This window comes from Xiphophorus maculatus, chromosome 15 (assembly GCF_002775205.1).
Source record: "Xiphophorus maculatus strain JP 163 A chromosome 15, X_maculatus-5.0-male, whole genome shotgun sequence".
Lineage (NCBI taxonomy): Eukaryota > Metazoa > Chordata > Actinopteri > Cyprinodontiformes > Poeciliidae > Xiphophorus > Xiphophorus maculatus.
In genome coordinates, this window is record NC_036457.1 from 7,633,067 (window position 1) to 7,659,716 (window position 26,650).

The 26,650-nt window shown below is 39.2% G+C and overlaps 3 protein-coding genes across 4 annotated transcripts; 2 read left to right on the forward strand and 1 right to left on the reverse strand.

Moving 5' to 3' along the window:
• The first annotated feature begins 4 nt into the window (after nt 1–4).
• Nucleotides 5–5,626, forward strand: eif2s1 (eukaryotic translation initiation factor 2 subunit alpha). The gene is made up of 8 exons (XM_005803116.2): nt 5–173; nt 1,423–1,665; nt 2,802–2,881; nt 2,988–3,139; nt 3,224–3,330; nt 3,400–3,497; nt 3,577–3,720; nt 5,081–5,626. The coding sequence occupies exons 2-8, from the start codon at nt 1,425–1,427 to the stop codon at nt 5,204–5,206; spliced, it is 948 nt and encodes a 315-aa protein (XP_005803173.1). The 5' UTR covers nt 5–173; nt 1,423–1,424; the 3' UTR covers nt 5,207–5,626.
• An 893-nt stretch (nt 5,627–6,519) lies between these two features.
• Nucleotides 6,520–17,415, reverse strand: LOC102219056 (RNA-binding protein 25-like). 2 transcript variants are annotated; one of them, XM_023347977.1, is made up of 17 exons: nt 17,274–17,415; nt 16,681–16,777; nt 15,561–15,775; nt 15,376–15,433; nt 14,617–14,777; nt 14,241–14,429; nt 14,061–14,144; nt 11,027–11,298; nt 10,342–10,483; nt 10,015–10,104; nt 9,737–9,810; nt 8,714–8,864; nt 8,089–8,524; nt 7,514–7,812; nt 7,288–7,386; nt 6,728–6,775; nt 6,520–6,649 (listed from the first exon to the last, which is right to left on the reverse strand). In XM_023347977.1, exons 2-17 carry the CDS (start codon nt 16,757–16,759, stop codon nt 6,557–6,559), a joined length of 2,490 nt encoding a protein of 829 aa, XP_023203745.1. In that variant the 5' UTR covers nt 16,760–16,777; nt 17,274–17,415; the 3' UTR covers nt 6,520–6,556. The 2 variants fall into 2 exon arrangements, with proteins under 2 accessions (XP_023203745.1, XP_014325759.1); XM_014470273.2 differs by having other exon boundaries at nt 6,557–6,649; nt 7,514–7,809.
• Nucleotides 17,416–19,110: 1,695 nt separating this feature from the next.
• LOC102219317 (heat shock protein HSP 90-beta) lies at nt 19,111–24,532 on the forward strand. Its single transcript, XM_005803118.2, has 12 exons — nt 19,111–19,218; nt 21,054–21,197; nt 21,319–21,525; nt 21,616–21,775; nt 21,857–21,990; nt 22,071–22,376; nt 22,455–22,620; nt 22,719–22,909; nt 23,025–23,172; nt 23,260–23,528; nt 23,613–23,946; nt 24,030–24,532. Exons 2-12 carry the CDS (start codon nt 21,054–21,056, stop codon nt 24,140–24,142), a joined length of 2,172 nt encoding a protein of 723 aa, XP_005803175.1. The 5' UTR covers nt 19,111–19,218; the 3' UTR covers nt 24,143–24,532.
• Nucleotides 24,533–26,650: the final 2,118 nt, after the last annotated feature.

Genomic DNA, 26,650 nt, shown 5'->3' on the forward strand with positions numbered 1-26,650 from the left:
CGTGAAGCTCCACGAATCCTTTCCGGGTCGCAAGAAGCTAAGCACATCCATGAACGTGAGCTAGCGGGCCCGATTTGTCGTCTCAAAAACACAAGAAAGCGTCTTCAACGACACATTTGAACGCGTCCAGCGCAGAAATTCCCAGTTTATCGTCGTGTAACCACATGACACCGGTGAGTTTCTATTGATGGCTAAGATGTTCGGAGCCGTTCGGAGACGTGTGCCGCTAACAGCTAGCCCGGGCAGGAGGCGCATGTGATTTGGGAACCGGGTTGTTAGCATCGCAGCTAACAGATGTTAAAGTAGCCCTTTTCCCCCCACTTTAGTAAGCCATCAGTGTTCTTTTCGCTTTGGCGCTACAGATTTAATCACAAAATCTGCTTGAGTGAACTCTCCCCGGAATTGATAGAATCATTTTGAAATGCTGTTTTTTTTTTCGTCCAAGTAAATGTTCATGTCAGTTACTTTAAACGATTTGCCAGCGTTGCATCATCCCATTCAAACACAAAACTGCGTATAAAATAAAATATTTGAGCCTGAGCGTCAAAGTAGGCAATTATTCCGATAACCGTCTTTACATGTGAATGCATCACATGTAAAGACGGGGATCATTTTTGTCTATGTTAGATTGCAGAGATGACTGTCTTCTGTAGCCACAAATACTGGTTCCATACGCCCCCCATGGATTTTGGTGGATATTTTATAGTATTTCTAATTGTAGGGACAAACACACACTTCTTTTTGCTGCTTAATGCAAATCTACTAATATGTGGCTTTTTACTGCATCACACTAGCTGTAAACGTCTCATATTTACAGCTCAAAAACATCTTTCTGTAAGGTATTGGTTGCTGGTTCTCGCCACTTATTTTTGTAGCACAATTGAAGCAGTAATTAAGTCAGTAACTTAACTTACTTATGTCCAGGTAACCCAATTAAAAGTAAATGGTAAATTGTAGTACTGAACTAGAATTTTAAGCCAATGAATGAAATGTGTTCTGTTCCAAAGATGTCTCCACTAACAGTCTGGTGGCGCAACCAAGAAACCTATAAACGGTTTAAACTGGATGCTGAAATCAGCGAGATGCCTGCACAAGTGTAATTATATCTTTAAGCTAATTTAATCCCCATACCTGCTTGTAGATCTCAGACGTTACTGTGAGGCCTTAAGGGGATCATAACAGTTTCCTGAGGTGGATTTAAAGGAAACAAGTGTTTTGACACAAAGTTAAGTATTACATATCAAGAAGATGGAGCCTAAGTTGTCTTTTCCTGTTTTTTAAGCAACTGTTCAGCTCAGATAAGAATTACTGCCGCCTTTAACTACTTTGTGCATCCATTCAGATATACTTTCTACTGTTTTTTTTTTTTTTTTTGCTGTAGCAACCTAATTGTGAACATTTCTTCCGTTTCTTTCCTCGCAGCGATGCCGGGTCTAAGCTGTAGGTTTTACCAGCACCGGTTCCCAGAGGTGGAGGACGTCGTCATGGTGAACGTGCGGTCAATCGCCGAGATGGGGGCCTACGTCAGCCTCCTGGAGTACAACAACATCGAGGGCATGATCCTCCTGAGCGAGTTGTCGCGGCGACGTATCCGCTCCATCAACAAGCTCATCCGCATCGGCCGCAACGAGTGCGTCGTCGTCATCCGAGTCGACAAAGAGAAAGGTGAGCGCGGACGGGCGGAGAGAAATGAAAATTAAGAGCATTTTAAATGCACAAATAATCACATGGACGCTAATCGTACTGACCTTTGACATCATCAACTGACCATTTAATTAATCCTATTAATCTCTTGTTCCACCTCTGAATCTTCTTCAGAGCATTTTGGTTACTGTACTCCAAAGAAGTTTTGTCCAAATGTATTTATTTGTCAACATATATTTTATTTTAATAATTCGATGTTGCCTTTCAGCCAATCTTTGATCAGTTAAATAGTTTTGTCAGTGTGTTTAGCTCTGAAATGCAAGCAAGTCTGAGAGATAAGTTTACTTCGATGGTGATTTTCCAACCTTGGTAGTTTTAAATAACGTAGCAGAAAAAATTGATGAAATCCTTTTTGTATTTGTTGTATAACATGACATTGCCTCTTATTTTTATGGTTGGCTGATTAGCATCGCACTAGTATAACCGCCCTGCCAAATATTTGCTATTATGACTCAAAATAATATTTAAGTTGATCCTATAATTAACTCATATTATTTTGTGCATTGTTCAAATGCTCAAAATAAACTACTTAGTTGTTTATGTAGTGTATAATCAGTGCTAGACTTTTGTTTTAAGCTGCTTTTGTCTTTTATTCAATAAAATCAGCAGGTAATTGCCTCCAATGTGAATAAAACATCTAATCCTGGACTTTCAGTTGTTTTTTTAAACGATGATAAATGTTAATTTTGTTAACCACCCACACTCTGCTTTCCTTTCCTGTCTAATGGAATCGTTCCCAGATTTTTGGGAGGTTTTTTATTTCTATTTTAGCATTCATCTTTGTTTTATTTTTTTTTGGTTGTTTGCCTATAAGCCTGCAGGTTGAAATTTATGTTGACTTACATCAGTCATCCATTCACATCTTGCTGTTGGTCTGTTGACAGGACCTAGAGAACAGGAAATGTAAAACTCCAGTTCTGGCTTCACTAAACTGAATGTTGTTTATGTATTTACTTTTTAAATATTGCTACTGGTTTCTACAGTTTATGCACACTAATAAATCACTTCAAAATTTAGCAGATTTGCTCTATGAAAATGAAGGATAAAGGTTTCTCTGTAAGAGTGACCCTGCGCTTTTGTCAACGTTTCCTGTCCAGGATACATCGACTTATCAAAAAGAAGAGTTTCACCAGAGGAGGCCATCAAGTGTGAAGATAAATTTACCAAATCTAAAACTGTGAGTTGTATAATTTATCCTCGTTGTCCTGCTTTAAATTATTTCTTTACTTGTGCGAGGAGGATTAGGGAGTCAGCTGACGTTTGCACTGCGCCGATTCCTGCAGGTTTACAGCATCCTGCGGCACGTGGCGGAGGTTCTGGAGTACACCAAGGACGAGCAGCTAGAAAGCTTGTACCAGCGCACCGCCTGGGTCTTCGACGAGAAATACAAGCGTCCAGGATACGGCGCTTACGACGTCTTCAAACAGGCCGTGTCGTGAGTCCCACGCAAGATTCCACCCAGAGTCTGAATTCAATCAGCTTCCTGTTGGTTTTTACAGCAAATGCTCCACTTTAACAGAGATCCCACCATCCTGGACGGTTTGGATTTAACGGAGGAGGAGCGCAGCGTGCTGATCGATAACATCAACAGGCGGCTAACGCCACAGGCTGTCAAAATCAGAGCAGGTTTGTTAATTCTCGGATGAATCGCGCAGGACGCAGAAGAACGGATGAGTAGTTTATTTTCCTCTGCAGATATTGAAGTTGCATGCTATGGCTATGAGGGCATTGATGCAGTGAAAGAAGCTCTGAGGGCCGGACTCGCCTGCTCCACAGAGGTCATGCCCATCAAGGTGATACCTCCGCCGTCTTTTCTATTATTAATGTTTAATTACCACCACCGTAGCTAACTGTGGTTTCTGTTTGTTTTAGATCAACCTGATCGCCCCCCCTCGATACGTGATGACCACGACCACCCTGGAGCGGACAGAAGGCCTGTCTGTCCTCAACCAGGCCATGGCTGCTATCAAGGAGAAGATAGAAGAGAAGAGAGGCGTCTTTAACATCCAGATGGAGGTGAGGAATTCCCACTGCCTCTAGGAACCAAATATTTTATCAAAGTTTCCACAATGTTCTCTTTAAGTTACTGCAGTATGGAGGGAAAATGCTACCTTTGATTTTTCTCTAAAGCAGATAATCCACCCCTGTAAAGAAACGTCATCAAAACAGCCGATTGTAGGAAATCAAAGATGAGTTTACATACATTTGGTTGAGACATCCACCAAGTCTTTTAGTGGATCTCTGTACCCAATGTAAACACCGTGAGACTAAATTATACATTCTTGTTGCGAATGAAGCTCAACCTGAGTTGGATTTGATGGAGAGCATCTATAGAACATTAGGCCATTCTAGCGCATGAATAGCTTGGATCTAAGCCATTTCATTGTTTCTAGCGTTGTGACTTTTGTTCTGCTGGAAGATAAATCTCTGTTAAAGTAGTTTTTGGAGCCTCAAAATGGTTTTCTCTTTGGATTGCCCTGTAATTGGCTCCATTATTTTTCCCATAAAGCTTGACAATCTTTGGTTTTGCTACTGAAAAAACATTTTTTCTCAACAAAGGTTTGCATATAGGGCAGAAAGTTCAATTGACCAGATCATCTTGTTCCACATGCTTGCTGTGTCCCCCTACCCGGCTTATAGTAAACTAGAAAAATGGATCTTTTATGGACTTTTTTTTTTCTCACCTTACTTCTATAAAGTAAGGCGAGAACATAACTCTACTCCTTAACAACCAATCCTGACTAGTTACCATGGGCCTCTTGGCCGCTTCTCTGATTAAAGATCTACTAACCAACTGCGATTTTCTCCACTTTGTTCATCTCCTGTGCTCTTCATGTTCTCTAATAAACCTCTGATTCCTCCTGAGGCATCAGCAGAACGGGGGATGAATATAAATGCACACCGCACTTACCAGATTTTTATTTTTGTAAAATCCCTTTCTTTTAACTTCCCAATAACATATTACTTTGGGTTGGTCCATTAAACTAAGTAATGAATAAAAATACTAGAAGTTTGTGGACCTGTAAAACTATAATTTAAGGATACCCTGATAAGACAAAATTATGAACTCCAGTCATGTGGGTTTTTATTATCCATGACATCTGGACATTTCTAAAGATGTGGCTAAGCAGCCTGAATTTTATAGTTTTTTTACACACATGCTCTGCACAACTTTAGGATTGCTGCAAAATAAATGTGTTTTACCCCATTAATAGTTGAAGTACCTTTGGGAAAAGAAAAAAAAATCAGGCTTTGTGTCAAATTTCTTCCTGAACCCAACTGCCTTTCTCTTCATATTTAATGTTGTTACGTTACATGTTCAAAGGTTTACATGTTGTGCACTTGAATAAGACGTTATTATTTTTGTTCCTGACAGCCCAAGGTGGTGACAGACACGGATGAGACTGAGCTCGCCCGGCAGCTGGAGAGGTTAGAAAGGGAGAACGCTGAGGTGGACGGAGACGACGACGCTGAAGAGATGGAGGCCAAAACTGAGGACTAAAGAGACGAAGAATCAAAGGAAAAGTCGTGGACAGGCCTGCTAGTCAGTTTCAACTTTCAGGTTGCAAACATTTAAGTCATTATATTACTCGATTGGCAAAAGAAAAGGATCTTCTCAACCCCACACGAACACAAGGATGGCTAAGCAAGTTTAACAGCAGGATAGTTTCAGTCTGAATAAACAGAAGCTGCTCAGTGGCCTTCACTTACCTTTTGCTTCAGAGCTCTGCCTCTTCAGTATCTATGGCTCCAAATCTCCGTGTGGTCAGTGAACGCGACTGACCGAAGGGACAGAAGAAGCTCATGTATCGACCGCATTCAGTTGTGATATTATTTTCCAGTTCCAAGGTGTTTTACCAGCAAGATCTGCTCTGTGTGTAGCTCACATGACATCAATAAATTTCTGGAAATTTTCTTCTCAGTGTGTCTTGTTCAGTGAAAAGCCCAAACAGGGTGTTCGAGCTTCCGCTAACTCATCTTTACTAGCTGGCTAGCTCTTTGCATCTGGTGGATAATAGCAAATATATTGCCTATTGGCTAATGTGTCTTTAAAAATCTTAGGTCTTAATTAGACCTGCCTAAATGCTGTAATCAAGCAGACCAATCCCAAAGAAACATTTGAATTAAATCATTTAAAACTAAACATAGCCTGTAATTACCGTAAACATTAACGGCAACAATTTGAGTGAAAATGAAAACTGCACATGCATAAAAAAAAAGTTTTAATCAAATGTTCACCATTACAAAAAAATAAATTTTCACAACTCCAAAAAGACATTTTTCCTGTTCTTAGCTCCATTTCTTATAGTGGTTGTGATGTGTGCTTTCTCCTCGAGATTGTTGCCACCCATAATTCTGTTCTGCTGAGGTGGTTTGTTGACAAAGACGGATCTAATTATCAGGAATGTGGTAAAACAGAAAAAGGCTCAAGTTGTCAATCCCCTAATAAATACGCCCCTGTAAAACAAAAAAAAAAAAAGGAAAAGTGCACTCTTTGCAGAACGCATACATCAAAGTCCAGGTATGCAAACAAGCCATTTTCTTCAACTTAAAACCATGTTTGGAAAATTGTAGCTTAACTGCATGTGTGGAAGTAAAAGCACAGGACCAATGGAGACCGGTAGAACTCGACTCTATGGAGCCTTTCATTACAGCCAAATGATTCTATATATACAGAAGCAACATGGACGTCAGCACCTGCACGGAGCCCGAGTGTGTTTTACAGGAAAAAACAAACACATTTAATGTCAATGTTGCAGTTTGTTCTGGATGACACAATTTCACAACACTTCTATTAACAGTTTGGGGGGGGGGGGGGGGGGGGGGGGGGATATCTTCATTCAGTGGTTTCTTATTTCACCAGTCCAATTTTCTTTGCTTCAGTTTCATAAATGAGCAACCGCCACATTTTCACAATGAAGACTTCGGCCTCTTCATCAAGTACCTGAGCAGGAGAGGAAAAACATTGGTTTTAATGGTAAACTTTGATTAAAGGTATCAATGTGAACAGAATATTGCTCACCATGGCAACATCATCCAAGATACTTTGGGGCATACTGTGAGCCATCACCTGAAAGCAGACACAAATATCAGCACAAATATTTCCAGCAGCAGACTCTGTAGTTAAAACAATACAAATAAACTAAAGAAAAATATTATAAATAACTTATGATGATATTCATTACTGTCAATATCTTATAATAGTATCCTACAGCAGCGACGAGGTAAACAAAAAATATATATATATATATTGAAAGGTTTTTCTTACATCCTATACAGCTGACTGATCTGAGAAAGTTATAAAAAAATATTTAAAAAATTTTCTCCCCAGGTTTTCTAGGATTTGGCAAATAGAAATAATTTTGGTGATTCTAATTTACCTAAAGCAAAGAGATGTTTGGTCTGAATTAACTTTAGATTGTGATGGAAAAAAGTCTTTTTATTGTGTTTAAATACCTGATTTCAACTATAACTCTTTTCAAATGTTACATTGCACTTTCTAAACATTGAAAAGCACTCATAGAAACTCTTACGTATCACTTTTTCTCAAAAATCAGAAACATTTTCTTTCTTTTTTTTTACCTTTGAGCACACAAAGTCCACTAATGTCGGCTCTTCCTCGCCGATGTACTCGATGATTTTTTTATTGATCCAGGGTCGAACACGTCGCTCCATTAACGTCTGCGAAACGAGATCACAACACAGAAACTGGAATAAGACGTGAACACACCATGTCATTTACCAAAGTAAAATAAAAGGTGATCTTGGTCATTAGAAGAAAAGAAAATGTGAAGAAAAACTTTGTTACCGTGTCGACCATGGACCAGTCCAGAGAGTAGGAGAACAATTCTGGTTTGGCTGTCGGTATCTTCTCTATCAGACTCTTGATGTGTTTGCGTTTCTCCTCTGTGTTGGCTCCTTTTATGCTGGACAGTCCGGCGCCGTCGACGCCCAGGCTCTTGTCGTCGTCATAATCCAGGGGCACCAGCTTCCTCTTGCGTGGCTGTTCATCTGCCTCCTCATCGTCGAACTTGTTGAAAACGCTGTCCACTGGAAGCTTCTTCCTCTTGACGGCATTATGCTGGCTGGGGCTCCCAGTAGCACCTGCTGTGGACAGAGGTTAATCACTTAGTCCCCCCAGCTGAAAACATCTGGTTCTGGTTACTGCGGGACAATCTGGAAATCTGTCACCATCTCATTTTTTTGTTTTTTCTGTTTAGAGGTTTATTTGAGCAAATCATCTATATGAACTTGGAATATAAATTATTGATTGAGTTAATCTAAAGTTGATTGATTTTAGTGCTTGATAGTTGATTGATTAGTTTCCATTCATCAGACGAGGCTTATTTACTCTAAAGCAAAAGAAACATCTTTTCCACTCACCCAGTTTTAGGCTCAGGCCGATCTTGGGCCGGTTCTCATCCTGTGGCAGAGCGTCTGGCGGTGAGTTTTCGTGCGGGATGATGATGCCACACGGCGACTCCTCTCCGGGGGTGTTGGGAGACACATTGCCACTCGCTGACGATACCGAAGGAGCGGCTGTGATGGGCCGCATCATGGGCTTCAGCTGTGGTTTTGCTTCAACGTTGTCTTCATCATTGTCATAATCTTCCTCCTCGCCTTCTTCTACCTCCTGGTCGGACTGATGAGGATGAGGATGAGGATGAGGACGAGGCCGTGCGCTGGGTTTGGCCTTTTCCGGCTCTTGTCTACGTTCCCTGTGATCTCTGGACCCTCTGTGGCGTTCTCGCTGCTCCTCGGGTTCGGGCTCTTGGAGGATGGGCGGCTGTCTCAGACGCTCCTCCTCCTCTTCTTCCATCTAGACCAATCAGAAGCAGGTAAGAGGAAAGCAGTATCCAATGGCAGAATAAACAAGGAAAGCTGAATATGAAAGCTAATGTGCAGAGAGAGACTCTGAGGAGAAAGTGACCTTCAACAACAGACAGCATGCCTCCTCACCACCGCTCCACAGAAACACAGTGAACCTGAGTTAAAGAGACAACGATACCCTGCGCAGTTCTGCGTCCGGGTCTGGATGTCCCTCGTCCAACAGCCTCTGTCTGATCTCCTCCAGCTCCTCCTTCTCCCTCTTCCTGTCACGCTCGTCCGCCTCCATCTCCTTCTCTCTGTCTCTGAGACGCTTCTGCAGCGCACTCCCCCTAGTGGTCGCGGTGAAAAACAGCAGCTCTCAGAACAATGACCACAGCTGCAGTATTGCATGATCGGTTGAGGTAGATCTGGGTCACGCATGCTCAGACTTTCTACACATTTGTCATGTTATAAGAACTGTTTTCAATCATGTTCTCCCATTTTAATAGAAATGAAAAGAGAGATAAAGGTATTTCTGGTAAATGGGCCTTAAATTTGACACCTAATTTCACAGAGAGAAGAGAAGGAATGACAAAAGGAAGAATATCCAAGGATGAAAGTGAGGAAGGAATGGCAAGGAAGGTCAGAACAGAAAGATGACAGGAAGGAAAACAAAAAACAAAGTGAATAAGGACAAGAAAGACAAAAAATGACAAGGAATTGAAGAAGCAAGGGCAGAAGGACACTAAGAACAAATGTGGGACAAGGAAGAAACTGATGAAAGAAAGAAAAAGAACAAAGAAAGAGGTAAGAAGGAACAAAGGTAGATAAAAGGAAAGAAGAGACGAGCAATGAATGAAAGAAACAGGAAATGACAATGAAGAAAGAAGGACAATGAAGGACAGATGATGGAAAAATAAGAAAAACAAGGAATGCTGAAGGGAGAAAAAGACTTAAACTGAGGAAAGTACAAGTGAGGACAAACAGAAACAGAGGATGGTGAAAATAGACATATTTCATGTTTTCTCCCCCCGTACTTATCTAGACCAGGGTTGGAAAATAGGAACTGTGCAGAATAATTAGGTGACAAGCTAAAGGTTAATCTATATTTGTTATGAGTTGGAAATTTTCAGGTCATTAACATTAATATTTGTGCAATCATTTCTGTATAATCTATCTTAAGTTCAGACATCTGCAGCTTTGCTCTGGTGTTCTTGCTCACCTGTAGTATTTGGGGTCATCTCTGTCATCATCGTAGTCTTCAAGAAACTCCTTCAGTCGTTTGCCTTCTTTGACCTAATTTTAAAAAATGTAGAAACTATGATCCACGTACGCGTAATACCGACAGTTCCTCTAACAAAAGAAGCTTTTTAAAGTTCATAAATACTTTGTTGGACAATCAAGTGCTAATTGACTTTGCAAGTGAAAAAAGTGTGAATTTTAATCCTGAAAAATGCATTCAAAGCCGGAGAGTTCTGCACATGTTCATCCTGCTCTCACCATTTCTCGTCTGCGCTCATCTTCTCTTTCCGACTCCTTGGCATAATCCCGAGCCTTTTTCCGCTCCCTCAGCTCCCAGTTTTTCAGACGCTATAACAAACAATTAGGGTTAAATACAGACACAAGAAATTTGATATTTTAGAGAAAAATTATAGGTAAAAACATTTCAATTTTACTGGGAAAAAAACCCTTTTCTGTAGTGGTCCTTTTGCAGGTCACTAGATCTTGATGTAATTACAATCAGAAAACTAAATTCTAACAGATTGAACACCTTTTGATATACAATCTTTAATCATGCATTCTTTATTTTTTACTAAATTGTTTTACCTCCTGATATGCCGCCTCCTTATCTCTGAGTTTTCGTTCCAGCTTCCTACGTTCATAAGCGTCCTCTTCATCTTCTTGGTCACGCTTCTTGTCCCTCTCCCGTTCTCTTTCTCTCTCCCTCTCTCTGTCTCGGCTCAATTCCCTATAAAAAAAAAGGTTTTGATACATTAGATTTTAATATCCCCTTAGATGAACATGGGTAATAAACAAGTTAAAAAAAGTTTAAATCTTCAGAAAATGAATTGTCTGCACTGACTTAATGGTTTACTTGATAGTATGTTAGCTCATCATCTCTGAAAAGACTGTATAAAAGCCATTAAATAATGAGATAGGCAGGTTTAAGCAGAAACACAATTGTACTTTAAAATGGCACAAAACATATTTACACAGGTAATTAGACTATTAGATGCAGACTACAATCTGAGGACACAGTTTTACCGTTTTTGTTAGTTTGACGACTCCACTCTGAGTAAACAAGCAGAAAATGTAAAACTACTAACACAATCTGGTCTTCAGATTGTGGGAACTTAAAATAGCTTAGCAGTGAATTCCTGAAATTGGCCCATTTTCTGAGTTATATCAGACTGTTTAAAATAAGAATCTCAACATATTCAAGGTTCATACTGAACGTTTTACTTCACAAATGTGTTCTTGGCTGCAACAGGTGCACATCTATTTACGTCACCTTGATCGGCTGCGCTCGGCGCTCCGGTCACGGCTACGGTTTCTCTCCCAGTCTCGCTCTCGTTCTATCTCCCTGTTCTTGCGGTCACGTTCTTTATCGCGGTCTCTCTCCCTCTCCTGTTCCCGTTCCCTCTTCCTTTCTCTCTCGCGCTCCTTCTCCCTTTCGCGATCCCGCCGTTCTCTTTCCCGCTCTCGTTCTTTTTCTCGCTCCCTCCTTTCGCGCTCGAACTCCTGCCGCTCCTTCTCCCGCTTGTCTTTCTCCTCTTCGAGTTTCTGCAGAGCAAAACACACACAGGCTCAGGATTTGCCACTTGACATCCAAGAGGAATCTGCAGTAAGCTTTCATATGTACACAGATCAAGTGGTTTCCAGAGTTTGAGAGGTTTCCAAGGAACATGCCCTAATAACTATGAAGCCACAATCCTATCTGATGGCACAGAATACTCCCAGTCACAGAGAGACTTCATGTATCTAAAGCAACATGGTGTGCTTTGTTGCTTCAAAAGGTGAAGGCTAAAACTAGATTTTAGCAAGAATGTAACTGGAAACCACTCAAATAGCGGGATCTGTGGAACACATTTGACTTTTGGCATTCATAACAACAAAATGCAGCAAATGAAAAATACTTTTTCTTCCTTAAGATCCCTTCTTTCAGGAAAAAAAGGAAAACAAAAAAACAAGAAACAGGCATCAGTCTTTGGTTGAACTAGTTGTTTGTGACTTACAGGTGTTGAACTATGGACTCAGGCCTTCGCTGCCCCTACAAGCCTTTTAAGTTAGGCCTGGGAGGAAAGCAGGTCACACGGTATATAAAGGAAAAACATTATGGGATTTTTGTCTTGCTTAAGCATCAACATAATCATCAACAATAGCCTTTCATTTAGTGGCTAACACCGCATTTGGAGTAACTCTACATCAACAAATGAACATTAGTTACATTTCTGCACAGATATATGAAATTGTAGAAGCAGTCTTACCCCTGCAGAAGTCTTCAGCTGCTCTTCTTGACTAGTCACACACACACACACACAACCCAACCATACAATTTAGCTGAATTACACACAAGGCTTTGAATGCACTTCAGGAAAAACATTTCTTTTACTTTGTGTTATAGAAAGAAAACTGACAAACTGCAACAAACAGACTAACAGAAAGCCTTGGGTGTAATACAAGTTGAAAAAGAAAATGTGACAAAATTGTGACCTTAACATCTAGAGGTGTTGTTTTTAAAGTGCATTACTTTACTATCCTGACATTAATTTGCATCTTTCATTGACTCATCCCGTGCTCTACTCTCCATCTAGACATGAAACTGGTCTATTCTCTATATACAATTTGTTACCAAAGAACCATGACTTTCTGGACGTCTCTGTCCAGTTTTGATGCTTCCCAAACACCCATACCTACAGCAATACACAATCATGTCTCCAAAATCCTTTAAAAAATGCATAAAGTCCTAAATGATTCTTGCATTCCTGCCAGATAACAGCAAAATAAAAGTTATGACTAAAGATGCACATAGAAATTGGCTGGTTACTCTAATCCTACTCATAAGATGATAGACTACATAACATTTCAACTCATGTCATTTTTTATTTAGAAACATTAGTTAAAACCTGTTGAACTGCAGAGCTGTGTAACGTTGACTGCTCACCATCTATGTCTCAGATGCATAGTATTTTGCCTTTGGTCTTCATAGAAATGATAAAAAACTTAAAGTTTGGTCATAAATAGTTAATTGAGCAAAAACATTAGCCATCTGGCCTGTTTTCACCAAACTAGAACAACTACTAATGATTCCAAATGCAACATCGCTTATCTAACTAAATACTGAACAAAAAGAAGAGGTAAAATAATATTTAAAACAATATTTTCAGGAAAAAATGAAAAACTTATTGCAGTGTTGAGTTTTTTTTTTTTAACTAATGACACTGTTATTGCTCTTTAGGACACAAATGCTCAACAATGCCATGTTCCATAATAAAAGCCTATTTTTCTTACTTACCTCTGTAAGACGTACACTGATGTCCAGGTCTTTTGTTTTTATTTTTATTACATAAACATTTTAGTTGAAAAAATTATTCTTTAACTTCTATTGATAAAATCATCCTGTAATTAAAGAGCTTGGCTTTTATTCATTTATTTATATGAAGAACCATGTGCTTCTTTAAATCCTTTGCTCATAAATCTAACATTTATTTGGTGTGAGGAAAGAGAACAGATTATATGATGAGTAGGTGAGAGAAAGGAGAGATTTCATGACACACACACTCACTCTCACACACATAGAGCACGTACCTCGTCAGTCTTCAGATCATCATACTGCTGTGGAGAGGGCGCCCCCACCTCACACGAGCATAATAAAGGTTACAGCAAAAGTCACTGCAGTGGTTACTGAGTCCTTGTGCTTCAACATGAACACCATTAAGACAGACCATCATTTATGGAGAACTTGCACAGGTTCACTGACTCTGGACATTTCCAGGAACCCGCCAATGCATTCATGATTACGTAGCCAATATGTCAATATGTTATTACCGTATATGATAGACTAAATTAAACAATTTTAGCCCTGGTCACAAAGGAAGTGTGCAGTTGCCCCGATGCAAGTCCTCAAGAGGGGGACGCCCAGTATATGTATAAAGGAAAAGAAGGCTGATACTTACATCCTATCCTGGCAACTTTTTCCAAAGCTCTGAGATTCATCTTGCTTTAGTCACCATATGATCACTATCATAATGGTGGGGTTTAATGAATAGATTAGCTTTAATGTAACTTTACATTGTCTCCATGCATTTTTGTGTGATGAATGAAGAAATGGATCTAGAAAAGGTCACAATTTCACTAAGGATTTTTTTTTCTAAGCTAAATGTGCAGTAATGCATATGGTGTAAATGTTTGGTGGAGCCAATTTGTGGATGTGTGTTACAGACATCAGTTCTAATTAAAATATGCCAACTCTAGAAGTGAACTACGTGAGAAACTGTTGTCCAAAACCTGTAATGTCAATTGCAAAATAAATGAAGCCACTTTACCTTGTGAGTGTCGCGAAATTTACTAATCTCTCTGGAAATCAGGTCCCGCTTGTCCTCCTCGATGTCAATGGTGTTAATGTCGTCCTATTGGAAGGGGGAAAAAAACAAAATCTCAATTCCTAAACTGATTCATTAATTAATTTCATAATTCATGCCAAACAGAGTAGAGTTTGGGTTTACCTCTTCTTTCTTTTCCTTTTTTCTCTTTCGTCTCTGAGCGTCATCATCCTGCGAAGGCGCGTTGAGTTCTGCGGCGTATTCTCGCATCAATCCATCAATGGCGTCTTTCACTACCTGATCTCTTTTCTTCGTCTCCTCATCAAGTACCTCCACATCGTCACCTCCTCCATCTTCTTCATTCTTATTTTGCTAAAACACAAATCATTCAAGCTTTATTATCCAGTCCGCCTCCAATTAAGACACTACAGTAACAGACTATTTTATTTTTAGTGTGTATGCATACATTTAAAAATTAAATATGAAGCCATGTGCATGATACATTCTTGGAGTAAAGAATGGCTTTTATTATTATTAATATGTCAAAACTAATTCACACCCCATTTGCTGTCTTCTTCTTGGCCTTCCACTCATCCAGCTGAGCTTTAGTCTTTGCATCCACCTTCACCAGCAGGTTTTTGTCTCCAATCTGCAGGTCATGAAGCAGCCGGAGAGCTCGCAAGGTGGACTCCGGCTCTTTGTATTCACAAAAACCAAACGCTGCAATAGATAAGTTAATGAAACGAGACGTGAAAGCCTGATCAGACACAAGAGGCTAAGGAGTTGAAAGCAAAATCATAACGGAGAAACAAGCAACACCAAAGGCAGGTTAGTTGTACTGTGGGGAAAATTTGTTCAGGAAACAAAGACATTCTTTAAAGAAAGCCTTTAACTACAGATTTTAATGTTAATTGTACTGAACCTAAACTGGTTGCAGCAAATTTTTACATTTTACTGTTTCTGGTGTAAAACTCCTTTGGGAAAACTTTCCTTAGGGAAAGTTTTGGGACAACCAGGCGTTCAGGAATACATGTTGTAAACTACAACAAGCAACAGCTTAACCCACGGTTCCTACAGATCTTTGCCAGATTTCATATTTATCTAGAATCAAATTTCTAGAATATCTTTTGGACATTTGAGTACTAAATATTCACGCCTTGTGTTGCCAAAAGGAGAATTGGAATTTGGACTTGGAAAACATGTGTATCTTACACTTTCAGAAGGCATGTTATATACAGTGCGATAAAATAAGGCTGAGCTACTCAACAAAAAAAAAAAAAAAAAAGTGTTTTCCAAGACATAATGATGCTTGAACTACCTTGAAGTTTCCCAGAAGCTCCTTGAACTCGTTTCCAGCTCAAAACAATACCACATTTCTGTAAAAGGAAAAATCCGTTCACAAAATAAGAAATATTGTATGTATATAAATACTACCATTTATTGTAAAGATTAAATAAAATACTGAGCTCATCTTAAATGTTTCATTTCTTTTCTTCGTCTTACCGCCAGCAATTGTCTGATCAGCATGTCTGAAGCTTTCTCCGATATGTTCCCTACAAACACTGTGGTTGTGGGCCCGCTGCTCTCCTCGTCCTTGGCTCGCATCGCAGAAAGGTCTTTCTTTGGAACAGGAGGCTTACTGACCACCGGAACAGAAGGAACCATAACTGCAGGGGCCGGCGCCATGATGCCCATGTGAACTGGGATCATTGGAGTTCCTAAAACAGAGGAAATGCATAAATAAAGCAGAAACAAGGCTGCAAGAACAAAATATATGTTAAGATAAGCCATGAGAACATGCAAATCCTACAACACCCACCAGTATGCAAGTTCTTTGCTATCAGGAAGGGCAGTAAAACAATTAATTCTGTGATAAAACTCTCAGTCTCATGACTACACTCAAAATGCTGTTTTTTAATTGCCTTTTAAAACTGTTCTATTTCTTAAATTATTGTGTGTGTATGTGTTTGCATCATTTAAAGTAATGAAAACTGGAAAAACATTTATTGACCTCCTAGGATTCCTTTAAAGGTAGGTAAAATTTTAAATTAGCCTGAGTGAAGAGTCTCATAGTTATCATAGCATGTAAAAATGATATTTTTATTGTTTATTTGATAACCTTCCCAATAAATTGAGAAAATAAATTGGGTGCTGATCATTTTGTTCCTTCACAACAACCTTGTAGTTTCTGTGATTTGAAGTAGTTTGCTCTAGTCTACTGTAAAGAAATTAAACTGATATGTGAAATTAATAATACATGAAATTGGTGAAAACAAGGAAGAACTGTTTCAAGTCAATTTAACTCCAGTGTTCCTACAGAAAAATGAATTTAGACACTTAAGTTTAAGTACATTGCTATAAACTGGAAGTAGAAAGAAACATGATTGAGTTATAAGTTGGTGAAGGATTAATATTTCATCAGGGGTGACCATTGTGATTCAACTAAGCAAAAATGCAAATAATTGGCATAATCATTTTTTTGTTTGTTATTTGTACCATACAAGAGGAGAGGAGGTCGACAATTATTTTTTGCGTTTTCCAGTAGCACCAGTCTGTTGTATATAACAAATTTTAAAAGAATTACACAAAAAACAATGTTACATACATAAAGGTAGCTGATTACCTGAGGGGAAGCCAGCATACTGATGAGGTATCCCAGGAGGGGGCAACAACGGCCGGTTTAAATGAGGGGGGAAGGACATTCTGAATGTGGTTATGACCTAATAAGCACAAACAAACACCTTTAATCATGTTATCAATTGTGATTATTTAGACTTTGTATATTAATATATTAATATATCAATATTGTACAATAATTGTGTGTAAATTAGTTTTAACGTTTAGGGCACACAAAAAGAAACAAAAAAGAAACACTTCCTGCTATATTATCTCAATGTTTAACCAGAAATCGGCAATGATTTTTACTCGACTCAATTGGAAAGTTACTTAAAAATAGGTAAGTTTATCTGGAGGGCATCAACTAATTTAATGTCGTGAAGTCCAAAGCTTCATAAACTGCTAAGTAAATTTGAGCGTGATAACTAAAAACAAGCAGCTAAGTTGGCTAAAGCTAGCACTGAGCACGTTCCTACACCCGGCACAACCAAATAATGCTAACCTGACATTAGCCCCAGCCGCTCTTACCTAATATACAAAACTGGCTTTTAATCGGCTAAAAATACGTTTTAAAAAACTCAAATGTAAATGTATACATACCACAAACCCAAGTGGCGCACAGTAAGATAAAATCCACTATACAGAGTTTAATTATGGTGATAATTCCGCTAACGTTTAGGACGTTAGATTAGCACTGCAACTAGCCGCGGCCTTCAAATAACACTTTCGCGCAAGCGCTCTACGCACCGGGGTAAGGGCGTTTGTTTTGTGTATCAGGACGTGGCTGTTCAGGCGGAGGGTAACCCACGTCCCACCATGGTGGACAACATTATGTTCCCAGTTTGGTAAAGTCATCAAAAGGTCACCCACACACGTAATTTTTTTATTTTTTTTTAACAAACAATTTTACAAAGAGAGCTTACCAAATTGCGGATGACACTTACAAGCAGCGGCCCCAACCCTTCTTGGCCCTCAGCGCGCAACGCGTAAAAATAAATAAAAAATCCCAAATTTACGGGCCACCGTATAAAATAATAGAATCCCAGGTTAATTTAAAGTCGGTAAAGCTAATTCCAATACAATTCAAACAATCATAATCAGATTCAATACATTCCATGTAATTTCATATAATAACACAATGCTGTTAAAGTAGGGCTGGTTAAGTAATTTATCAGAGGCAACTAACTTGGTAACAAAGCAGTCGTTTACGTTGCAAATAAAAAAAAATTTGTAGCACATGTTATATCTTGAGATATCAAACAGAATGTGTGTGAACTGTCGCTTGTGATAATCATATATTCAACTAAGATCAAGGTGGGAAAATGTCACATTTTCTATTTCCATTCTTTCTGCTCAAGCGTTGACCTTGACTTAGCGAATAAAAAGTATTTTTATCTTTAAACTTCAGCTTTAGAAATCTAAATTAATTAGTAAACAATCTGGTTTTCACTGATCTACCTTGTTTTATTTTTACATACAAACGTTCAGAGTTAGAAGTTTTGAATATACTAGTTTCTCTCCCCTTATTAACAAACAGGAAAGTCCTATAATCTTTTATTCCAGATGTCAGTAATAACATATTCACTTTCTTTCCAGACAAAAAGTAGTACATATCATTTAAAAATAAGAAATAATATAAATCATTAAGCGAAGAAGACCACATATACAGCCCAAATACTACTACTACTACTACTAATAATAATAATAATATATATATATTTTATTAATAATAATAATAATAATAATAATAATAATAATAATAATAACGGCTTTCTATTACTCATTTTCGTTTCCCCTTTGCAACTTCGTGACGTCACGCACGGGCGGGTTTTTGATGGAAAGCGCTAGAACAAACGAAGCACACCCTCCATGTTTCGAAATATCCATCCATCACATTAAAAAGATCTGTGTTCTTTGTCAAATTACACGGTAAGCAATGGCGTTCTCTGAATGTCGACTTTGTGACCTCTTTTGTCATATGCAGATTGCCTTGCACCTCTATTTCAAGACATAATCTTTAATGTCCAGAAATGTCGTCTCTTTTAATAAATGTTTAGCTGTTCCTCAAACTGCCACATGATGGAGACAATTGCACACCGAGATCAGAAGGTTTAATTTACTGAATTATTAAAGCACACTTTGTTTATTAGAATGTTTGGAGGTTTGTTTGTTAATGAGTGTGTTTTTGTTGTTCGTACTTCAGCAGTATAATTTCATTACAGCTAACTGAATTTACTTAACTCATTGTACATTATATAGTTAATAAAATATTTATAATGTAAATTTCATCATTTTAAAATCCCAATTTATCTCACTTTAAGTATAAACTTCGTTTAATTCCATGTCCAGCTGTATTTACATTTGCCTTTACTTGAAAGTCCGGCTGCAGTAAACGAGGTGCCGCGGATGGATACACTAGAACCCACGTGTATAAAGACTCCCTGTGCTGTAACATAAAGTTCCTTTCCTTTTTCTCCCATCAGTGAGCGCAGGGGGCTACGCTTTTGTTGCATTTTATTCAAGAAAAGTCAACTAAATTAACAAGGTACGCACACCAGTTTTTCCGACTTTTAACGCAGACAATATATATGTAAATATTTTTTAAACTAGCTATCTAGTTATGTAGTATTACATCGCTGATTTAAGAGTTCATGAGTCATGTCAACCGTTAAACGCAGTTTTTCGTTGGAAGCCGCTATAGGCCTTCGTACGAGCTAACTGTATACCCATGGAGTTAATGATCGATGTTTAATTCGCTTAAACTCGTGTTTGTCCTGTAAACATACAGTCTGTTGAGCCGTGATGCTGGGCAACGTGAATGCGGCACTGCTGCACCGTGATGTCAGGCAGGTGGGGTGGAGGTTACGTCTCTGAGTCAATGGACTTCAGCGGGCTTGCAGTTAAACTATTAACGGTCACAATGTCTTGACGTGGTCACAAAAATGGGAGGGGGGAGATTCTACGTTAAATGTATTAAGAAAATTTCAGTATTTACGAAGCACGCATAAATTTCAGTTACGTAATCGAAGAATGCGTTTTGAACACCGACCGTGATTCAAGCTTAAACTACGCTGCAATTTTCTTACATTTTAAACTATTCTAATACTTGGTGGACAAATGACGTGATTGAGGACTCTACGTAGATTTTGAGCTGGAAACTAATCAAACGTCGAGTGTACCAACGGTTTTTGAAACGGCCGTTTGTCCAACTGTCGATTGTTACGCCAACCGCTGGGATTTGGGAGCTTTTGCTGTCCGAGTTGATGGGTCCTGGTTTTAGTCATTATGTTTATGGAGTTGCGTTGGCTTGTTTCAGGCAGTCCCGACTCCGTTTTTACAGTAAAGTGGAATAACTTTGCCGTTTTGCCGCTCCTAAGCACGTGTTTTCGGTTTCATTGTCTAGGCACAGACGCCATGTTTGTTAATGGACACTTCCGCTAATGTGTAGTAAGATGCTGGAAACGGTCCCAACTTAATAAAGTGGGGACAGTTATAAAAAACACATTATAATCCGCGATTGACTTTACTTGTCTGTTCCTTCAGAAAACTGAAGTGCCATATTATTAAAGATGATGGACCATGTGTTTTTATAAATTTAGTTTTAGCTTTGAAGTTTTAAATTAAATAAATTCAATATGGTATGATTTGAGAGGAATTATGTTTGATGGATGTTATCCATCCTTACTGTTCTTAAACCACTTGGTATTCCAAATGTTTACCCCTTTAAAATATACACTTTTTTTATATAAATTTGGTCTTGTGGAATACATTGTTTTTTTTGTTTTGTTTTTATTCCTTCCGAGTTCATTTTTGATCTGATTTTGAAACAATTGTAGACTATAAGCACATAATGGGTGCATAATTAAGCTGTACTACAACATAGAATTTTAAAGGTGGAAATTTAATGACTTTCTTAGGAATGTTGTCTTCTGAACCACCTAAAAGTAGTCAATCTTGTTTTTATACTACAAAAAATTGAGTTTAGTAGAATTACTCGTTGCCTCAGCAAAACTGTGTGGCGGTATTGAAGAGCAGCAAAGGGCTTAAAGTTTGTTGATGTTTGTTTGTTTATCATAACTTACTATTGACAGTTTGCTCCATCCTCACTGTACTCAGGTCCTGTTCTAGATACCTGTATGTTGCAGTCATTAATGAAGTAAACTTGACTGCTTTCTTTTTTCCAAGTCACTTATTACTTGGAATCATCAATCATGATTGATGATTGATAAAAATCATCAATCATGATTGATGATTGATAAAAATCATCAATCATGATTTTTATCACCCAACTCAGATACTTGTGGAACATCACTAGTAACCTTCACTAAATCAGTCTATTTGCAATTATTTGAATTACTCACATCAGAATCTTCTGTGCAGATGCCTGAAGAAATGCACCAAGAGGAGGAGGTTGAGACCTTTGCCTTCCAGGCAGAGATTGCTCAGCTGATGTCCCTGATCATCAACACCTTCTATTCCAACAAAGAGATCTTCCTCAGGGAGTTGATCTCTAACTCATCTGATGTACGTGAGCAAGGTCTTCTGTTCTCACTGTACAACCTTGAGTGAGAGTATCAGCTTTTTAGGTCGGTGAATACGCAGTATACACGCTTTGCATGACAAATCTGACTTTCTGCATCCTCAGGCTCTGGACAAAATCCGCTATGAAAGCTTGACCGACCCGACAAAGCTGGACAGCGGCAAGGATCTGAAAATCGAAATCATCCCAAACAAAGCAGACCGAACCCTGACCCTGATCGACACTGGAATTGGTATGACCAAGGCCGACCTCATTAACAACCTGGGAACGATCGCAAAGTCAGGAACAAAGGCCTTCATGGAGGCCCTGCAGGTACTCAAACAAAGTTTAGCTATTAAATTTTATTAAAAACCTGATGGGTGTAATTGATTCAACTAATTCTGAATTTATTTATTTTCCTAGGCTGGTGCTGACATCTCCATGATCGGGCAGTTTGGTGTGGGTTTCTACTCTGCCTATCTTGTTGCTGAGAAAGTGGTCGTCATTACAAAGCACAATGATGATGAGCAGTATGCCTGGGAGTCGTCTGCTGGCGGTTCTTTCACAGTCAAGGTTGACAGTGGTGTGTGTCCTGAATAAGGTTTTGTAGTTTTAAAATCTGCAGATGCTTTTTGTCTCCCTCTCAATAAATCTGTGCTTCCAGGTGAGCCCATTGGCCGTGGAACAAAGATCATCCTGTACCTAAAGGAGGACCAGACTGAGTACATTGAAGAAAAGAGGGTCAAGGAGATCGTCAAGAAGCACTCTCAGTTCATCGGCTACCCCATCACTCTGTTTGTAAGTGCTGAAAATGCTCCCCTCTGATTGGTGGAAACTGTTAATTGGCAAGCATTTTAAACTGACTTTGCGTTTTGCAGGTGGAGAAAGAACGTGACAAGGAGATCAGCGACGACGAGGCAGAGGAGGAAAAAGCTGAAAAGGAGGAGAAGGAAGAAGGTGAGGACAAACCCAAGATCGAGGATGTAGGGTCAGATGATGAAGAGGATTCTAAAGACAAGGACAAGAAGAAGAAAAAGAAGATCAAGGAGAAGTACATAGATCAGGAGGAGCTGAACAAGACCAAGCCCATCTGGACCAGAAACCCTGATGACATCACAAATGAGGAATACGGCGAGTTCTACAAGAGTCTGACCAACGACTGGGAGGATCACCTGGCTGTCAAGGTATGTAGAACCTCTTGAAGATGGCAGACTCTGAATCAGACTAAACTGGAATGAAAATGAACTTTGACTCTTTTTCAGCACTTCTCAGTGGAAGGCCAGCTGGAGTTCCGGGCCCTGCTCTTCATTCCCCGCCGTGCACCTTTTGACCTCTTTGAGAACAAGAAAAAGAAGAATAACATCAAGCTGTATGTGAGGAGAGTCTTCATCATGGACAATTGCGAGGAGCTCATCCCAGAGTACCTGAGTAAGTTCTAGGTCTCCTTTTAATAGTCCTGGCTGTAAACCAAAGCAGTGACGACATTAAAGGACAAAATGATAGAGCTATTACTTTTGTCCCATCAGACTTTGTCCGTGGTGTGGTGGACTCTGAGGACCTGCCCCTAAACATCTCCAGAGAAATGCTGCAGCAGAGCAAAATCCTGAAGGTCATCCGCAAGAACATTGTGAAGAAATGTCTGGAGCTGTTTGCTGAACTGGCAGAGGACAAAGACAACTACAAGAAGTTCTACGAGGGCTTCTCCAAGAACATCAAGGTACCAAACGCTGCATCAAAAATGACTTCTAGACTCTGCAAACAATACTTGGTATTTCATGTTTAGATAGTTGAGGGAGGTAATTAATTTTTTTCTCTTTCACATCTTTGTTTAGCTGGGAATCCACGAAGACTCACAGAATCGCAAGAAGCTTTCAGAGCTGCTGCGCTACCACAGCTCCCAGTCTGGAGATGAGATGACCTCCTTGACAGAGTACCTCACCCGCATGAAGGAGAACCAAAAGTCAATCTACTACATCACAGGTAAACTTCAGTCATGAACAAAGTCTTTGATGTTTAGACTTTATTTTTAAAATGTCTCAGCTGATTATATCTTCATTCTGTCTTCAGGCGAGAGCAAAGATCAGGTGGCAAACTCTGCTTTCGTTGAGCGTGTCCGCAAGCGTGGCTTCGAGGTGCTGTACATGACTGAGCCCATCGATGAGTACTGTGTGCAGCAGCTGAAGGAGTTTGACGGAAAGACCCTGGTCTCCGTTACCAAAGAGGGTCTGGAACTGCCAGAGGATGAGGAAGAGAAGAAAAAGATGGAGGAGGACAAGGCCAAATACGAGAACTTGTGCAAGCTCATGAAGGAGATCCTGGACAAGAAAGTGGAGAAGGTTGGCGACTTGAAGGCTTGATTAGACTGAGTGTGTTGGGATTGTTTAACTTCATCCTTTAACGCTCCATCCTGCTTTCTTTAGGTCACCGTGTCCAACAGGTTGGTGTCGTCACCCTGCTGCATCGTCACAAGCACCTACGGCTGGACGGCAAACATGGAGCGGATCATGAAGGCCCAGGCGCTCAGGGACAACTCCACCATGGGCTACATGATGGCCAAGAAGCACTTGGAGATCAACCCAGACCACCCAATCATGGAGACCCTGAGGCAGAAGGCTGAGGCTGACAAGAACGACAAAGCTGTCAAAGACCTCGTGGTTCTGCTGTTTGAAACAGCCCTGCTGTCCTCTGGATTCTCTCTGGATGATCCACAGACCCACTCAAACAGAATCTACAGAATGATCAAACTTGGCCTGGGTAAGGGCACACTTAAATTAATTTATCTAGCTTTATTTATCTCTCGTATTTCAAAGATGATTCAACAACTGCTCGTCTTCTAGGTATCGACGATGAGGATATTCCCACAGAGGAGGCCACTTCCACATCTGTCCCAGAAGAGATGCCTCCTCTAGAAGGAGACGACGATGCTTCACGCATGGAAGAAGTTGATTAAGCCGACCCTTCACTCAGATTCCAAACACTTTAGCCCCACTTTTGCCGTTGTTCATCCTTCTAAAGTGCAGTACCTGCAAATTATTAAACATTCCTGTAGTGTAGGTCCGGTGTTGCTGGAGCCATACACTGCAAGACCTTTAAAGAGAAGCAGTTTTCATTTTTGCTGTGAAAGTTTAAGGTGACCTTTGTTTTTTTTAAGTAATGTTCCAACTTAAATGTTAATGGTAAATGTTCTAATATGGGACTGTTTCATTCCATGATCAAAGTCCAGAGTCTCTTGGGGAGGGGTAATGTTATGTGCAATGCTGCATGGAGAGAAGACTGTATGATTCCTTTGCCTGACTGCAGGTTCAACTGTATTCCAAGTCTTGTTTTTTGCAAAAAAAAATAAAGATGTAATACCTTACTTTGCATCTCTTCCTTCATTAGCAAGGTGCATGTCTGCATACAATTATTTTGAAACTATAAATTCATATTCAGTTACATTGACTGTTAACCCCACATCTCTCCACTAGGGGGAGATGCAGCTCTAGGATGTACATCTCTTAGGTGGTCCCACCCCTTCAGCTGTTTACAAAAGCTGTTTCCATAACAACTTGCACATCTCAGAACAAACTGCTCAGCTATTGAGAAGATTTAATACAGAAATTGAAGTGACTTGTGTTTTGTTTTTGTTTTTTGTCCTGAAGTGTTTCTACCTCAACCCACACAAATGTTTGACAAATCAACTTGCTGAAAAGTGCTCCATCTGCACCTCAAGCCTGCCTTTCCTCAGTTCTCTTCAGTGGTCCTTTTAACTGAATTGGGGAAAGGTGATTGAGAACAGCATACCCACATGGTTTCTTAAAACCATTGGGACCTGGATGACATGTAATTGGAACCATGATTTATACTTGCACATAAAATCTAAGATAAAAAGACCAGTTTGTTCTCAATCACAGTTGTTATGCAGCAGGACAGCCCCAAACTGTATTTTTCTCCTTTTTTTGTAGAAGAAAACACATGATCTGCTTTGTAACTGTTTGAAAAGAAGTTAAAGGACATGAATGCTTTCTGGTAGCTAATACTGGTAAATTTGTAAATAAATGCACTGGTTAGCTTATTTTCACACCTTTGTACTTGTATAACATGGCAACATTTCTCTTCACCTTATAATGGGGAAAAAATCAGTTATGATTTTAGAGAAATCTGAAAAAGCAAAGCATAAAAAGGTACACTAAGCACATATCTTGAAAGTATGAGACATACGCTGCGTTTTTGAGGGGGAAATGTATCACCTACAGGTTTCCTGGAAGTCATGTGCTTAAAAGTGTGAGGGGGTGGCATCGGCAGCTTTTCTGCTACTGTCAGTAAAACTGACATGTGGGTGTCTCTCCCTCCTCAACACTGCAGCTCACATGTGCCACAGTCAGAGTAGCTGCGGGGAACTTCAGCTGTGTCATTTAAGGAAAAAAGGACTATTTTTACACTTCCTCAAGCTAAGATTTTAGCTGCATGTGACTGGCATTAAATTTCACAGCTATTGTTTTAAAAGACTATTGGGGAAAATATATTGGAGCCTATAAAAAAGTTAATGTACAGCTGCACTGAAGCAAAAAGAAAACTCTAATCCTCTTGAGTTTAATTTGACCTCAGGAAAATTAGATCTCCTCTGTGAAGCCTTCAGAGGTTCGTTAGAGAACAAGCAGCGTCACGAAGACTGAGAAACAAAGAAGATATCTCATGGATAAAGTTAAGAAAAAGTTAAAAACAGAGTTAAAATATAAAATAATATTCAAAGTTTGCACTTTATAGAGTTTAGATGAAATAAATCAGAATGGCCCAGTCAAAGTCCAGATCTCAATCCTACTGAGAATTAGCGGCAATACTTATAAATTTCCTCAACCTGTTTCAGTCTGAGCTGGTTTGTGAATAATTGAAAAAATATTTCAGTGTCTAGATGTGCAAAGCTCTGAAAAGATGGGCAGTGGTAACTGCAGCAAAATGTTACAAAGTATTGATTCACAGCGACTGAATACACATGTAGGCAACACTTTAGAAGTTACCGAAAACAAATATTTATTTTAAAAAGTTCATAATAATCCATGATTTTCCTCCATTTTACAGTTATGCATTGCTTTTCTATCAATTAAATTCCCATTTAAAATGTTAATGGGTATAGTATTAATACCAGAGGTGGTTAGTAACTAGCTATATTTACCTGAGCAAGTACTTTTAGGAGTAGTTTTACTGCACCTTCCTTTTTACTATTACTTTAGTAAAGTTATTATGAAGTATCATTAAGCCTATTTGAGTATAATTTCTGGATACTCTCCCCACTGTGAGTAACTTCACTGAATGAAGAACAAACATACTTGGACCAAAAATGCTTTCACTTTAGTTTTCAGAATAACCAGAATTTGAGCATCATTTTATATTTTTTAGTTTGTCTGATGACATTATGAAATATTAAATCTGATTTTACTTTTTCTTTTATTTTGGTAAAAGTAAAAAGCTCCTGCAAGGG